The sequence below is a fragment of the Mixophyes fleayi genome, chromosome 2 (assembly GCF_038048845.1).
Source record: "Mixophyes fleayi isolate aMixFle1 chromosome 2, aMixFle1.hap1, whole genome shotgun sequence".
Classification (NCBI taxonomy): domain Eukaryota; kingdom Metazoa; phylum Chordata; class Amphibia; order Anura; family Limnodynastidae; genus Mixophyes; species Mixophyes fleayi.
In genome coordinates this window covers 189319091-189337218 of record NC_134403.1, presented here as the reverse complement: position 1 = coordinate 189337218, position 18128 = coordinate 189319091, and the positions used below count along the sequence as shown (strand labels likewise).

Here is an 18128-nt window from a genome sequence, read left to right as displayed (position 1 = left end):
ATAGGAGAAGCATATAGAAGAGCATGATGAATTCTTTATGTAAAGTAAATATTCTCTTTCTGCTTTGTAGTTCCACAATTAAATGGCAGCAGGAAGAGACCTTTTACTAAACCCTCCAGTAGCTGATATTCATGAATGCCAAATCATTACTGTACTACTGTATGTTTTAGAACAAAGGGCACCATGTTTTTGCAAGTAAAATACCTTTCTACCCATATAAAAAATAAGTTGCTGGTATGAAACTAGAGTATTTCTCCAAGATTCCCCAGTCTCTCTTTAAGAGGCAAATATGTTCCGTCACTCTGGTCTTTCCGCACCTTGGATATATGTGGTTGTTTGTGTATGGGATAAAGAGAGCTGAACTATACTCACTCTCTCCTACTTGATATGTATTAACATCTTAATACAATCATATTCTAACTTCCTTATATTTCGCTGCCTGTCCATGACGGACATTCACATACTCGCGAACACTGATTGTTGCATAGGAAATCGGAAACAAAACTTAATACTGTCATACTCTTCATGTTGCAGCTGTAACACTATTTTAGTACATGTACGTTCGTTATACTTGAAATTGGTTATTAATACTGGTATAATTTTATATTATATGAATCCGAGCTTCTTCAATAAAATTGTTGGGGAAATAAAATAAGTTGCTGGCGTGCTTACAGATTGCTATATGTATGGTTTTCTCCCACTGGCTTAAACCGTGTCCCAACTTGTCTTAAATCACCTTAAGTGAATGAGTGTGAGCTGTAAGTAGTGCGCTTAAAAATGTGGTGGCCATAGTAACAGCAAATATAATCTTGGGTGAACAGCTCAGGGATGAGCCCCTGACAATAGTACATCTCGCTGACATTTCACAGTGTTCTCTCATGGGTAAAACAGTGCTAATACTGACACTAGATGCAGCATTCCCAAAGCAATGATAACCAGTGGACATAACGTGTCATTTAAATTGGGAAATCTGTGCTTTTTACAAGTGTTTTTTATTTTCATTTTGTTTAATTATGGATGTTAAGTAAAGCATTTTTTAATATGATATTTAAACAAAATGTTTAGTAACCTGACTAGTATCTGCTTAGTCTGAAGTAAAATGAAATGTAGCCCATATATGTTATGAATTACAATGAGTGAGCAGAAGGGTTACTCTAGATTACAAGGACATAACTGAACATTAAACAAATAGAGAATAATAATTGGGTAAGTTGGTGCAGCCAGCTCACCATAAGGTTCACCAGGTCTCAGAGTTTGTATGTCTGCAATCAGTTTTCTCTGGATACAGGCTCGTCTAGTTTCCATTGACATATAGGGCCTGATTCATTAAGAAGCGTAAATTGCAATACGTTGCGTATAATTCGCTCAATCATTATGTGCATGGCCAGAACTGGACCGTTTGCCACAGGGCGCAACAGCTTCCAATTCATCATTGAGCGCAAAGGACATTCACGACAGCTTACAAATTCAGGGGCGGAACAGGGAGGGGACTGGGCGTATGCACATAGTCAATGTACTGTAAGGGCCTGCCAAGCTCAAGCGCACACAGCAGCTTCAGATTCAAGCTAAGGGCCTCTCATTTTGAGTGGTATCACTTGCATCAGCTACAGGTCTGTTGTAGACGCTGATTACTAGTGATGACGGCTGTGTGTGCAAACATTTGTTTGCAATTAGGAACAACTGTAAATGTTTATTTTATGTATAGTAGCTATTAAGAACATCCTAATGTATTTTATGGAGGGGGTGATATATTTTTTTTTCTTAATGTTTTGTCTACTCTGTAGTATTAACAGTGGACATTAATTGAATTTCCCCTGTGCGGTTTTTTTTGTGACTTTATATTCCATATTTGACATATCCTGCAGTGTATTGTCTATTAGAGCAGAGCGCAACTACACTTGTATTCATCAACAGACATATCTTCAGATGGGCGCCTTGTTGAATACAGACGTGTGTATACACAAAGTATGTGCATTTAAAAAAAAAAAAACACATTCCATTCATTTTGCGTTTGTTAATGAATCGTGCCCATAGTGTCTGTGGCAGCACACTTGCCTGGCAGCCTGGAACAGAAGCTGCTACAGGGGGCAGAGCCATTGGTGGTGATTCAGAAGTGCCATGTTAGCTAATGCACTTTTTCCCTTTATTTCATTTCTTCAGCTTTGGAGTGATTCCTAGTGCCCCACTGGCTATACATACACCACTCATGCCAAACCAAAGCATTGACATTTCTCTCCCTCTCAACACTCTGGGGCCTGTCATGAAAATGGAGCCACTTAATAATCTCCAGGTAAGTAACTACCTCTACTTTTCCTGTCAGTCCCTTTATCCTTTTCTTTCAGTGCGTCAGTGGTAACTACACCACTAAACCAGTTTTTTGTCTGAAGTGATCTCAGTGGTGCTTCTGGCTTTCATTACTCACTACATAATTAAGAAGCCAGATAGCAACAGACATTGTGAGCATACACAACAATAAAGAAATGCTGTGTGTGTCCAAAGATGGGGCACACATCCACTAAAGCATATTCACTGTGCGGAATAGCAGCTCAGCTGGGAGTGTTGTTGGTTCATGTATTCCCATTGAGCCATCTGCTCACCCCATTCATTCTTACTGATTCATCTACAAAATCAATTAACATGTACCTCCCATGCCAGACATGTCATTAATGACTCTGCCATCTCCTACAAGACTGTTCTGCTTCCTTTTTTCTTTGTGGCAACATTCCAGGTTGGTGGCACAAATGCAGGTGGCAATATGGGCCAGCTTTAAAACCCAATTTTTAACTGTAATAATATATTTCCAAGTGCTGGTGATTCTAGATCACATCCGTTTTACAGAAGAGCTGTTCAGTACGTAATTGTGTATATCTAGAGGTGTACACACACACACACAACATTATAGGCAATATATGCCATGCTATAGATGACAGGTCACCATGGAGTTTCATGTCTAGTACAAATGCATTCAGTTTGCTGCTACGTTATACTAATACCACTTGCTGAATCGTAAGAGGCTGCGAAACAGGCAAGCTGTACACTTTTTACAGGTTAACACTCGTAAAACATGTTCGGAGAAAACTGTGCATGTTTACCCCATTTCTATACAAAACATCATTCAGCAGGGTTGCTTTAGATGGCACTTTCTCATTGAAGGTTAAACTAACTCTTTCATTTCCAGGTAACTCTGAAGGAGGATTCAATAAAAATAACAAAGCAGAAAAAACTGTTTGCATTAGGTTCATCTCTTATTTGCAAGACATTTTAGAGAAGTGTGAGCATGTCATCTGTTTTTTTAGCAGGCACATACTTACTATGTTGGTTTTTTTATGGGAGGGTGTTTTCTTTTTGCACACACTCATTTGTTAGTGCTGAACATGACTCTTTCCTTCTACCCTCCATGATTAGGTCTGCAGTCACAGCACCTCTATTTTTCCCACGTATGGTTATTACCCCACAGACTGTCAGAATCCTGCTGTACTAATCACCATCAAGCAGCACATATACTAAGACTAGCAGGAGGTCCCTTTGCACCATGGAGATTATTACTCTGCAGCATCACATTACGGGATTAAATCGTTTTGCATTATTGAAGTAGGATGGCAGTTTATCTAAAGTGGTTAGTCAGAACACTCAAGATTGTTTCAGTGTTCAGAAATGGGAGCAGGGTCATATTTTTTGGAAGATGCATCCAGACTATTGGTTTTTGGTCTCTAGTATTTGGTCTTCTGACCTGCAAATCATATGGGGCAGCTTACAGTACCAAAATATGTTCTGTAATATGACAGCAGTACATCCCCTCCACCCACAGAGCTGCTACCTCCCGGACATGTCCTTCCAACTGGACTCGGCAGTACACTGGTTTTGTAAACATGACTGTCGATAAGTATATGGAGTTGTTATAATTCTTAGTGACAGATGCTATAACCCCTCGTAGGATTACATGCCAACACTGCGTCTCAGAATAGCTCTGCAGATTATAGAACTGGGACTTGAGGCATGAAGTAATGCAAATACTCACAGTGATACTGATTTTCCTTTGTATTATCCCTTTAAAGTATTTAATTGTCAGCTTCTGTTCAAAGTATTGTATTCTTTTTTTTGGCTAAGTGCTTATATAACCCACTTCAGTCCATAGCAACAAAAAGGGCATTCATTTATTTATAGAACCGTGTGTAAGTACAAATGTCACTTCTGTTCACCCAATTGAGAGAATGATTTGGGAAGAGTTGAGTAGAGCCACTATAGAGATGAAGGGTTAATGGATCTTGGTTCTCTTTCCTGTGTCTGATAGGTGGCTGTGAAAAACAACATTGATGTGTTCTACTTTAGCTGCCTCATCCCTCTACACGTACTGTTTGTGGAAGATGGTAAAATGGGTAAGAGACACTTCTTCTGCCTACAAAGCTCCTTGTTGTAGGATCCTGTATTGTATGGTAATGTGTCACTTTAAAATGACTCAATTCAAATCTCATTATAAATAACAAGACTGCCCTTCCATTGAAGGAGATCTAAAGTGAAAACAATCATCTATCTTTTGTGATGTCGGATGAATCGCTTGCTGCACAATTTACTACTATATGTCCTGATGCTCTGACCTGGTACTGACAGCTTAGACCTGTCGAGTGCTCCCTCTTCCCCTTGCCAGCTTGTGAACATACTGAGGGAGCTGTAAAATAAACCATGGAGAGCAGCTGCTAGGTGGAGAATTTGCAAACAATGAAAAAGTGTTGGACAGGTCTGGTGTACAATAAATTGCTCTTGTCACGTTCTATTTGTAGAGCGTCAAGTCTTCCTGGCCACATGGAAAGATATACCTAATGAGAATGAGCTACAGTTCCAGATCAAAGAATGCCACCTGAATGCAGGTTAGTTATAATTGCCAACTCCGAATTGTGTACATGTGTGCAGTTGATATGTGATGCTGTCGTCATCCCGTTAGTCATAGTTGAATATATGCATTGATTTAAAAACGGGTGAATTTAAGCATGATGGTGGTGTTACACAGGGTTTTCCAGCTTCAGACTCGTGTATGCCTAATTTTGAGATCATCTAAAAGAAAATAATTCAACACTATTAAATCTCACAGCTTATAATGAGCGCTTAAACGTCTTTGTGACAGGGTGTGCTCAAATATAATTGTTGCAGAGTGCTTTTACGGAGTGCTTTCAACTCATTGAGAGAGTTTAGAAGCTGCATGTGTAGTGAAAAGTGCCGCATAACACTTCCCTAAAGATGTATTGTACACACAAAAGGTGAATTCTACTTTGTACCCAAAAAATTTGATAATTTGGGAGGAATTGCAGTTAGTGGTAGTTAGACATGCTTTGTATAGCCACCAATCTGATGGATAGGTGGAAATAATGTAAAAGTGTGATATATATTCATAAGAAACTTAGCTGTATTAATAAGTGCCTGAAATGTATCCAATGAGACCGTGTTGAATGCTAACAAAACTAAGCCAGAATATCAGGAGACAGACCTATCCAGAGAATGATTGCATTATACATTAGCACACAGGGCACACTTTATCTAGACAGCATCTGCTCTGCGAGGGAGTAACTTATTGTTTAGTAGGTAATTACTTCCATGACACCCACACTTTCACTATGGCACAGATGCATATAGATAATATACTAACATAGGAATACAAACACTGCCTTAACAGTAAAAAGCACACACATTTACTCACCCATGTGATGTGCAGTATTCACCCTCATTGCTTGCGTTACTGCTTTCTCTCACCACCACTCCCTTCCCCTCCAGTCCTTACACCAATACACCTGCCAACTAACCCGCCCACCACTTGTGCATGCTGCCTTAGATCCAACCCACCACCTAGTGGGTACTGAGTTCATTCTTGCCCCCTTGTGAACGCCATGTTAAGCCCTCAACCTTCATGGCTGCGACAATTAGTCCCTTGCCCATTTTTGTGGCAGACATTCAGATCACTGCAAATGTGTCTGGCACTAGTATCAGGGATCAGAAGCTACAGGAAAAGGTTTACAAAGGTAAAAAAAAATGGACTGGTGGTAGAGTAAAATGACCGTTGTCTCTGAGCTGAGTTTTGGGTGGAATTCTAAGAGGTGCAGCAATGTCAAGGACATTATAATGCACCATTAATTTTGACACATGTACTATGGATGACAACATTTATTAATTTTTGAACATGGAAACCTTTTTATTAATTCTACACACCTATTTAATCACCAGACTGCACCTTTCATTTTCATTCTTAACACTATCACCACTGCTCACATCACCAAACTCCTCATATTATACTATATCCCTCAATGTCTACATTAATACCATAATACATTGCATGCTTCAATTCGTACCACTAAACCTCACGTCATATGCCATGTCCATTACTCTGGACAATAACAACCTTACATACAATAAATACATTCACATTACTAGACTCACAAATTATAATATATCTCCAACTTTGTATAGCAAAAACATTACACTTTGCACTAAACACCTATAGATTACACCATGTACCTGTTCCCTACATTAATATCCTTACACATGCTACTAAACCGCACACTTTGCACCGTGTTTTCTGCTCTCTGTACTTCCCAGCATAAAACAATGAATTCAACACATTGCATTAGGGTCCCCACTGTCAGCAGTCATGCGCTAATACAAAATAGAGCACCCCACACTTTATACTGTGCCTTCAGCTCTTTACAGTAATAGTCTTACAAGTGCCACTAAGGCACACACTATACAGTGTCACATCAGCTACAGTTGGGTACCCTTGCACACACCACCTCATACTTTAGAGCAGGTGTTGGCAACCCCCGGCACGTGTGCGGGATATGGCACACAGTGCTCTGTAGTGTCTCATGCTGAAGCTGCTTTCACTGCATCACATCATTGAAACTGTACTGGTGCGCATGCGCAGCAGTACCTCCCGGGCTCCATTGTGGTGCAGACATACGAGTCATCTGTAAGAGTTAAGTTGCGCACAGAGCTGGCTAATGTGGCTAATATTAATTGGGGGCACTTACGTGAGGCATTGTGTGAATTGGGGGCACTTATATGTGGCATAAAGTGTTTTGGGGGCATTTATGTGAGGTATCATGTGAATTGGGGCACTTATGTGTGGCATAAAGTAAATTGGGGGCATCATGTGAATTGGGGGCAAAAATTGTGTCTCAAAAAATGAACTGGGGGAATTACTGTGGCATAATATGAACAAGGGGCATAACTATGTGATATGTTATGCATTGTGGGCACAACTATTTGGTATGATACTAACTGGGGCTCTACTATGAGGCAGGATATGATTTGCAGGCACAACTATGAGGCATAATCTGAATTAGGGGCACGAATATGTGACATAATATGAACTGGGGGCTCTACTGTGTGGCATAATAAGAATTGGGTGTACTACTCTGTGATGTAATATGAATTGGGGTCACAACTATGTGGGGCATGATATGAATTGTGGGCACAACTATGAGGTATAATAGGAACTGGGGGTACTACTGTCTGGCATAATATGAATTAGGTGCACTACTGTGGCATAATATGATTTGGGGGCACTACTGTGGTATAATATGAATATGGTACTACTGTGAGACATAATTTGAACGTTTGTTTCTTGGTCCCATTGCTATTAATATTATCTTGATATTAATATCATAAATTAAGAAATAATTATATTAACACCTACACCTGGCACACACCTGGGCTTGACTAGATTTTAGTGCCAACCACTGCTTTAGAGTATTTTCAACTTCCAACAGTTATACCCCTATGCACACGACTATACCCCACACATTAACCTATGCCCAGCACTTTCTAAAATACCCTTACAAATTCCACTAGACGTAACATTTTACACTTTCTCCCACAAGCTTCAGTAAAACCTCTGCTTAAACTATTAAACAACTATGCGCTCATCCGTTCTACGCACTATTATTGTTTTTCATTCACAAGCCTACATATCAAACTTCTGTCTTTACTGTCTCAAGAGTCCTGGTTTGTTACAGCCCATATTCAAGACCCTTTCTCACCAGTTCCTCTGTCATGTGACATTAATGGAGGGGATTCAGCTGGCCGTGATATGTTGCCAGACATCACCGCGGTGTCCAGCTGTGCACATTGCCAACTATTACCATAAGGAATCTCCGTTCCATCCTCAATATGGCTCATTGTGTCTCTTTGGTGCTGGATTGATTTTCCCTATGGAACGTCTCTCTTCTACCAATGTCTCATACCAAGAGCAACAAAAGAGTCAGTTTTACCAGTACAGAAGAAAGTTTATCAAGCAGTAATTTGTATTTTCTTTTATTCCTCAAGTTATTTTTTTTTTCTTAACAGCTTTTGAGAATATTTTCCATTGAAAGTACAGTGTCTACAATGCAGAACTTTAGCCAAAATGTACATTGTGTAACCACTCCTTGTTTTTTATATGTAGACTACCAAGAATCAATCCATTAATGCTATACTGTATGGATAAACATAATATCTCTTCTGTAAAAGTTATTCTTACATATTGGGGCATATTCAATTGTCGCCGTTTACCGCTGCTTAAAACTGGTAATAGTTAGCTGGATTTCAGCTCAGGGAGCTGCGAGCTGAAATCCAGCGAGAAAACTACTGTAATAACGGTTTTTACGCGCACTATTACCGTAATAACGTAATAGTGCGCAGAGTGCGAGATATTCAGCGTTTCCGCCGACAATTGAATATGCCCCATTGTGTCTGATTGACCCTACCCCCTTAGAATATGAGAAATATTTTATGCATGTTGACAGTCCACCTTGTGTATATAAATGTAAAATGTACTGATATATCTCTTATCACACTAGTGACCATATGCGATTGTTAGGTACCAGAAACTTAACTGTAGACACTGTTGTTTTTGAGTTCAGAATCACACCACAATGCCATCTGGTAGTATATAACTGCATTGGCAGCCTTCCTGCTTACCAAGAGAGAGCATTGTCCTCATGTCTGGCTACAGGAGAATGAACTGCACATGAGCAGAAAGTCCCTGCACATTGTCCCAGTCCATTCTTATTCTGATCGGGTGGCTTAGTGCAGTCTACCCCCTTTCCCAGATTGGCTATCCTGCTCACATCCTCTGGGATTGGTCCAGATATTGAAGTCCCCATTTGAACTTCTGGCATGTGTAGAAACCACTTTTGGATTCATTTAAAAAAGAAAAGCCTTGTAGCCCTTATTACAGTGGTGTGTAACAGTTACTTAGATATTAGTAATCATGTCTGTTGTAAAACATTTTATTTATTTTAATTGTATTCCACAACATTTTTGTCCACACAGAGTTTAGCAAAGCATTGTAAATGTCCCATTTACACTTTATGGCTTACAAAAAAAAGTGTTATACAGCTAATGTGGTGTTGCTTCTTTTGCACAGCCCATGAATAGAAAATTTATTAATATCACTAGTGTTCTCATGTTGTTATTGTTTAATTTCATGACTTGGTGTCTTTCAATATATTAACGGGCCGATTCAATTCGGCCACGTTAGTCTAGGATTAAAGCGGCGCTAGTACTATTACCTTTAATACGGTAATTTTTTACCCAGATTTTTGCTTGTGGCCCCGAAAGGTGCAAGCAAAAATCAGCATTAAAATTACTGTATTAACGGTAATGCTGCACACTTTTACCGTACTAACGGTAATAGTGTGCAGGTCGTGTTATTCCTAGAATATATTGCTGATATCTGCTGCAATCTCTAATAATAGTAAAAAGACCATCAGGTCATTCAGGCGCCTCCCAGTCTCCGCTGACTGCCGATAATTTAGCCCAGCATGTAGTATGGTATGTACAGCGCTGTGCATCAGCACTGCCTTCCTGTAACTGAATGTGGGACTTTATTGTAAATTCTGCTCCTCTAGACCTGATGTGAGATCTCTCACTAAAATCACAACCAGACAAGCCTTCTGCTTCAGTAACTTATTGTTATACATATTTATTTAAATTTTGGGCCCCAAAATTGAGGTGCGTCTTATACATGGGTGCGTCTTATACATGGGGAAATACGGTATATTGGCATGTTACTTTAAAATGTGCTAATCCTCAGAAAACTGCCATGAGGGGATTTACTGGGGTAAAAACCTCTTTGTAGATTCATAAATAGACCTTTTGGTTAGCATTGTTGTTTCACAGTGCTGGGTGTTTGGGTTAGACTTGGGTTCAATTCTTACAAGGGTCATTGATCCCGGAAGTGTGTCCCCCATGCAAATATGTAGAAAATTAGATTTTCTGTGCAGAATAAAGCTTTCTATATTTGTAACTGTCATTTACAGAAAGAAAATGAAAATAAGCTGTATTAAAAAATAAAAAAAAAAAAGCTTAGTTTATTAATCTCCTTTACAGTCCTTCCACTCTTCGTTTAATAACCATTCCAGTCTGATTTTAGTAAGATGCTGTTTTTCTTGTGCTGTTAAGCAGTTGTCAGCAATTGTCACTTTATTAAATCCCTGGAAATATCACTGTTGTTCTTATGGCATTCACACAAGTATGTGCAGTCAATTCATCTCCACCTAGTTGCCCCCTTTCCTGCAAAAATATGAAGCGTAGGGAGCGTTTGAGAAGGCATCACAGCTGTTTCTAGTTCAGCAGCTCCACTCTGTGTGAGAGAGAGCAAGATGTCTGCTAAAAATAGCACAGGTCATGTGACAATGGGAAGAGTTATTAACCCATGGATTCCTAGGCATTTTTTTACAATCCTGCAAGAAGCCAGAGGGTTTGAAGCAAATAACAAAGGCATACACATCAGTGCAGTGTTTGACCGGTAAGAGTCCCACATACTAACACACAATCACTTATATAGGAACAGTTTCAAGTACTAGTAAGCCTATGATCCAAACCTTTAGCTGGCTGTAGCATCTGTTAGCCTGCAGCAGGGGTGCCTGGTAGCATTTCCTTGGAAATTACACCATGCTTCTACGAGTCTGGATGTGTGCAAGTGTGTGTTGACACATTTATATCATGAATAGATGAATAGGCCAGGCTAGGACAGGCCGCAGATCATTGCAAGTGGTAACTGTAAGCGTTGTTTTCAGCTTTTATCAGATCATTGCGCGGTTTCCTTTGTACAGCTAACACATAACAAAATACAAACTAAAAGAGCTTTAGTGTAGTGAATTAAGCAGTTACCAGGCATTCATAGATTTCTCTTTGTGGTTAAATAAAGGCAGCTAGTAATGCTGAGTTGCCCTTAGGCAGCAGAGCCTTATGTGCCTAAATATCAATCCAGCACAATTTCATTACATAGGTATATACCATTGAAGTTTGGATTATTAATTTATGTTGGTAGACTCTGCATATGATTGATTCTTAGTCTTTCTTACGTGATCTTCACTTTAGGAGCAATTGTTTACAAATCCACTGAACTCCCCTACAAATAATTTACCTATTCTGTCTTATCACTGATTTCGCAGCGCTGTACAGAGAACTCATTCACATCAGTCCCTGCCCCATTGGAGCTTACAGTCTAAATTCCCTAACATACACAGACAGAGAGACAGACTAGGGTCAATTTTGATAGCAGTCAATTAACCTACCAGTATGTTTTTGGAGTGTGGAAGGAAACCGGAGCACCCGAAGGAAACCCACGCAAACACAGGTAGAACATACAAACTCCACACAGATAAGGCCATGGTCAGGAATTGAACTCATGACCCCAGTGCTGTGAGGCAGAAGCGCTAACCACTTAGCCACCGTGCTGTTTTATGTAAATGCTGTGCAGTATCATTTTTTACACCCATATACTTAAATATTCGGATTGTAATTATTGTACACAAGGAACCTTCATTTTCTGTAGGTTACATTTAATTGGGAAGAATGTGAGCTTCCGTCCTGATGAGGGCCAAGTTATAATAATGTACCATTCAGATTTTTCACTTGCAACTCTGTAATAATGGCAGAATACATTACCAAGCAATACCTCTTAGGCATTGAAGGACTTAACATGCTCTTATAGCAGGCACTTCACAGTTGTAATTTAGAGGCCACTCTGGCCTTTTGCTTCTAAATTTAGATGTCTTCCGACAAGGCCGATGTGTTTTTTTTTTGTTGTTTTTTTTATACATATATATTATATTTAATGAAATGCAGCCCTAGACTTTTCAAACTGCTCTCAACTTCTTTATTAATATAAAGTGCCACAAGGCTCTATAGCGCCGTACAGTGGGGGAAACAGGGCATAACTAAAACAGGGACATACAAGCTATAACATTTAAGATTGGGGATAGATAGGTGTGGGTAATGCCAGATAGCAGGAGGTTGCAGTAGTCCAGGCAGGACATGAGGAGTCAATGGATAAGATAAGAGTATCTTTGGTAAGAAAAGGACGTATCATGTAATATATTTAGCATGGAATAATAATGGTTTCTGGATGATTTTCTTGTTGAAATTGTCTTAATTACAAATGCAGTTGTCAAACAGATACATTTAGCATATAATAAATTCAAGTAAGGAGGTTTGTTATCCCCTCTTAAGTAATTCAGCCTGTATACCATGTGTGTGAGCCACCCTTTAAGATTTTATATGTTGCTGTCCCTTAGGTTTATTAAAGCCCATGCTGTTGTTTAAGGTTGACATGCCTGAATATTTGCGCCTGTTTCGTATGCTGCCATTTAAACGGTCTAGTATGTAGCATCTAGATAATTTTACATCAGACTGGCTTTGATGTACTAATACTGTGTAATGTTAAACGGTGCTCCGGGTTAGCTGTGGGAGTACTGCTTGATGGGCACTGGAAATGTGTTTGCTGCTTTCTTTTCGTATGAGTGGTCATACCCATAGTGCTGCACAACAGCAACTCTGAAGCCCAGGGAGAAACTGGATGACCAAGTGCAATTCCTGGGGCTCATTATTTCTTTGTTTTTGATCTCTCTTTCTTTTTATTGTCATTGCTTGGATTTGTAGTGACAGAACTGCTTTGTATTGTACACATGCAGTGTGCAGAAGTTTTGTTATTAAACTGTTGTTTTTTATTTTTCCTCCACAATCTAAAATTTAGATACAGTTTCCAGCAAGCTACAGAATAACAATGTTTATACTATTGCCAAGAGGAACGTAGAAGGGCAGGATATGCTGTACCAGTCCCTCAAACTTACCAATGGCATCTGGATTTTGGCAGAACTGAGGATCCAGCCTGGCAACCCTAACTACACAGTGAGTTTTAAGCTATTTTATTACTACATTAACCCGAAAGCATTGAACAGAAATGTAAAGGCATGTTAGTGTTTAGAAACATGTATGAAAAGCTGCGAACACTCAGTATTCTGGATGGCCTATTGCCCTATATGGATCTTGTGTGATTCCAGTCATTCAGGCTTAGAGGCCCACATGTATGTAGGTAACCTTAATAAGTCCATAACAAAGCTATTGTTATCAATCAAAAGATTTAGAGAGGAGGTTTGATTTGTATAGTGACAAATGCTTCTCATACTAATAAATTTAATTGTAAAATATTTCCCAAAGACTTAAAATTGTTCATCCTTTTTTTTTTTAAAGAAAAAAAAAAAATACTTGTATATTTGGTTTACTGTTCCTCTAAAGGGGGTTTGTACCAACCCCTCCCACTGCAAACTAGTACAATATCGTGGGTCTGCCATTTACAAAGTGTGGCATTTCACACCCAGTACACATTTGTACTGAGGACCTCTGCTGGAGACTTAGTGTTGCACCATAGTAGTGCTTAATTAGAGGAGGGATTAGACACACAATTAACAAATCTTAGCTCGCTCCTGAGTGAATGGGGCCACGACCATCCAGTCAGATGCCAGCTGTCATTGTATCACCATGCATTGAATGGCACCTTTGCTTTGGTGCTTTTTACAGTGTTAGTCCAAGTTTTACAATTCAGAAAAGGGAGTTTTAGAGGCAATCAAGAGTTTGGTTTAATGGAGAAAGCAGGGAATTAAAAGAGGAAACTTTTAGCTTTAGGTACAGCTTGTCTAGTTATAATCTACTAAGATGTAGACTCCATGATGCTCCTGTTAGGAAAATATTTTATTATAGTTTGGTGGCTTTTTGTACCCAACGAAAGCATGAATGACTTACATGACCCGAGAAAACTTAATGTTACTGGGGAGTTTCTGTTCTTCGGTTACCATATTTATAATATTTTATGTCATTTGCCTCCATCTCATTTGGCAATGCAGTGTTATTGCTCCTATTATTTGTTATGAAACACTAGTGTTGCTTAGCTGTAACTTCTTTTCAATCTCAGTTGAACTAATGCTGATATTGTTCAAATATAGTTACTAATATGTTATAAAACATGTCTGTAAGACATTAAGAGCCACAAGAGTTAGCCTGGGAGTCAGAGCCTGCAATACTTTGGAAGATACATCCGGAGCAGCTCAGATATATGCTTGAATGGCTGTCCAACAGAGGACTCATTGTTTCACATGTCTGAAGCTCTCGGGTCTCTTTCTCAATATGAGAAATCTAATGTCCACCATTCTGCAGGTGGACATCCCTCTTATTCCTAAATGTTTCTTCCTCTCCATTGGGGCCCCAGCAGCAACTCGTCACCCAAACAAATTTATAAGACACAGCTGCCAGCTCATTAGAAACAACCCTGCACCCTTCATATCCAAACCATTATCAACAGAGTCTGGCATACCCATCATTTGGAGTAAATGATCAGTGTAAGTAAAAGTTCAGAAAATGCTGAATGGCATCCATGATCGTCCTTCTTTAGCCAAAACCTCTCCTCTTGGCTAATATCGCCCCCCTGCCCCTGGCTGTTTGCTTCACTGCCCTTTTCTTTCCCTATGCCTATTTAAACAAAATCAGGTGATTGCAATGTTCATTACTTTAATGTTTATATTTGGTCCATATATCTTTTTGTGTATCAAGTATTGTGCTGTTATCAACCACATATATTGTCAAAGTTTTTATGCCTTTAGACAGAAAAACTGTTATTCCGAATTTATGGCTTTTTCTAAATATTGCTTGACATATGTAGGGTATTCTATGTATAACTAATCACTTTTTACTAAATAACACAAGGTATTGCCCAATATGATTGTGTGCAAAATTTGCATTCGGCTGCAAACTATCGGGTTTTAATTTATTTGCCTAAGTTACTGAAAACAAATGTACAGATTGGTAATTTATTATTTTGATATTATCTAATGGTTACTGTTTTTGATGACAGTGTGTTTTGGATATTTAAGAAAATCTTGTGCTTTTTGCCTTTTGTGTATATTATTGATATAAACACTCCATAATCTGCTTTTATTTTATTTCTATTAATATTTGGTTCTCAGAAGCAGCACAAGTTACAAATAATAAATTGTTTCAGAGATGACTTCACATTTGTACATTTGTATGCTGGATACAAGAGTAATCTCTCTTCATTGCCTCCCACAGCTTTCCCTTAAATGCCGTGCTCCGGAGGTGTGTAATTATGTATACCAGGTTTATGACTCCATATTGAAGAACTGAATATGACGGTCTGATGGTTGTCCTCTTATAGATGTATGCTAACTACTTCTCATGTACAATGTCTCGCTCTACCCTTCCATTCTTATAATGTACTGGATCATCCATTTCAACACTTGAAAGTTCTGAAGTCAGAGGCTCTAGCAGTAATGGAGCAGATGGGAATTTGGAGAAAGCACTTGTTAAACAAAGAGAGGAATCTATAATCTCTCCAGTCTGATAAGGTGCCAACCAGCTTTCAGAGGTACTGGCTGCCTATGGTTGCACAAGCTGCATAACTCTTGAATTACCACATGAGTACACAGCAATATATACAGGCCAATAGTTCCCTCCTACTCATTGACATGAAATAGGTTTTCTTTATTAATATGATGTGCTTGCAAATTTTATCCAGCTTGGCTAAATATTTATTACTCTTCAATGTGTAGATGTTCCTCGCCAACGTAAATTGCCATATTAAACTAGAACAACGAGTAGTGGTAGACTTTGTGTATTTAGCGATGTGTGTGTGCGGGCACTTTATGTGCGTACTGTGCACTGCACCAAAAGTATTTTATATCCAAAACATATTAACCCACTTTTATTCTCCTTAACACTTCTCTGTGTGTCCACCATGCCTTGCCTATAGTTTAACACCATTTTGTCATTGGTAGAAATGACCATACCATTATGTATCTCACTTGGTGCCACTTGTACGCCCATTGTCCATGTGATGTGCCACTGTGTTTGATCACCGTTCTGCACACCTTTACATTCCATAGCAATGGTCAGTGCATTTCAGCTTAGAGGAGCATGTGGCTTGTTTATTGTAAAATCCAATTCCCTATGTTGCTAAGAAGTCTCAAACATATTGCCAGAACCAATAAAAATGTATTTCAGAAAATCATCTTGTACTGTTTTCATTTCAATGTATAAATTGCATGTTCTTTAGGTTGAAAGAAAATTCCATATCCATGAAGTTCAACCTTTCCTCCTCAAGAGCCCCAGTTGATCCAGAGGATGCCCAGAAAAGACCCCAATAAAATATTTAATTGCTCGAATCACCATTTTCATATTAGTCCTTGTCTTTGTACTATTGATATCATTAAACAACTTTTTGGGTCTGATCTTGCTATCTTTAGCCACCTGCTTTTTCTATTTTAGCCAATGTTCTCTCCATTTTTTCATTACTTATACATAAGTTTTTTATATTTTCATCTTTGCATATAATTATTTTTTAACCTTGAAGCAAACTACATTGGTTTTGATGTTATTATTTTTTTACTTGTTCCCAACAGGAATTAAGTGGTAAATGTATTTATCAAAAATTATTTTAAATGGCTTCCATTTATGTTCTGCATCTTTTTAAAGAAAAGTCCATCTCACTCTGAGTTGAGTGGAAGTCCTTGGCATTGGAAGTTTAGTTTTTCTAAGGGGGAATTCAATTGATGCGACCCACACACTATTACTGTTAGAACGGTAATTTTAAGGCGGATTTCTGCTTACGACTGTGAGAACTGCGGTAATAATGCAAACTATTACCGAATTCAGTTGAATTCCCTGCTTATAGTTGCATGTTTCTGCATGTGCACTTCTTTGTTGTAGATAAAATGAAAGGTGACTGCATTATTAGCACTTTCCTAGTTCACCTTCATTTGTACATGTGTACTAAGCTCTGTATTGTTTGATATTACAAGATCTAACAGAGTTTGTTATGGCTTGTAACTGGCACACGATACAACAATCACTTTTATGGTATTTAAAAGCAACTACAACTACAAATTTGTCCAGTTGTCCAATCTTTTCTCTCCACGTTGGAACGGAATCCAGTCCTCACCATTTATGCAAAGAGTACAAATGGCATAATCAAACATAATCTTGTTATTTCTTCTTCCTACTTGAAGCTTCATCTATAATGCTGCAGCATGCTTAGTTTTCTAATGAGGAGACTATTCACCATGAATAGATTCCCTGGGAACGTTGTTCCCTAGGTCTGCTTTACTTAGCCTCGATTTCAAATGCAGATTGTTCGCTGTGAACATATCTATAGCAAATGATTGAATGCAGCGTATTAGCTGCATACAAGAATAATATGATTCCAAAGTATAAATGTTTCTCTTTGCACAAGGTTTCATTTTCAGTGTCCAGTGATGCCACTGACAGGGACAAACTCAGGATGTTGTAGTCAATGAGTTTTACTCTAAATAACTTTCTTCTTTATATAGTGTTAAGTTGTTGGCTAGTAACAGCTGTTAAATGATATTAGTGATCACTTATCTGGAGAATAGGGTCCATCCAGAAGTACTATTGAAGAGTATGTGCTGGCCACACTGTCACTTTAGTCACTCAGAGGAGAGAAACTGTAATAGATATGTTTGTCATGTGGCTCCTCTCCAACCTCCCCACATGGTAGAGAGCTGTGTGATTGGCTGTTTCTGTGTGATCACGTGGAATAGGCATGGAACACTGCCAGAGTGTGAAGCAAGTGACTATACCTCATTCTAATCGGACGAATCAGAGCCGGCATTACAGTAAAGGGGGTGGTTCTAATGAAAATATTAAGCTTGCAGCCACCCATAGTGCTACAACGCTACATAAAAAACTACAGACAGAATATACAGTGTAATGGAAAACAGCTGCTGAAAATTACACAAAGAGAAGTGGGGCTGGCAAATTTTAGCCCGGCTGGCAAAACTCAACTCGGC

The 18128-nt window shown here is 38.8% G+C and overlaps 1 protein-coding gene across 2 annotated transcripts in view; it reads left to right on the top strand.

The window, feature by feature from the left end:
* Positions 1-16327, top strand: part of AP2B1 (adaptor related protein complex 2 subunit beta 1) — a 61929-nt gene extending 45602 nt beyond the window's left edge. For both annotated transcript variants that reach the window (XM_075195151.1, XM_075195150.1), the window contains 5 exons: positions 2161-2290; positions 4292-4376; positions 4779-4865; positions 13007-13161; positions 15373-16327. In XM_075195151.1, the coding sequence (XP_075051252.1) occupies positions 2161-2290; positions 4292-4376; positions 4779-4865; positions 13007-13161; positions 15373-15447 (532 nt within the window). In that variant the 3' untranslated portion in view covers positions 15448-16327. The remainder of the gene's footprint in view (positions 1-2160; positions 2291-4291; positions 4377-4778; positions 4866-13006; positions 13162-15372) is intronic.
* The last annotated feature ends 1801 nt before the right edge of the window (positions 16328-18128 follow it).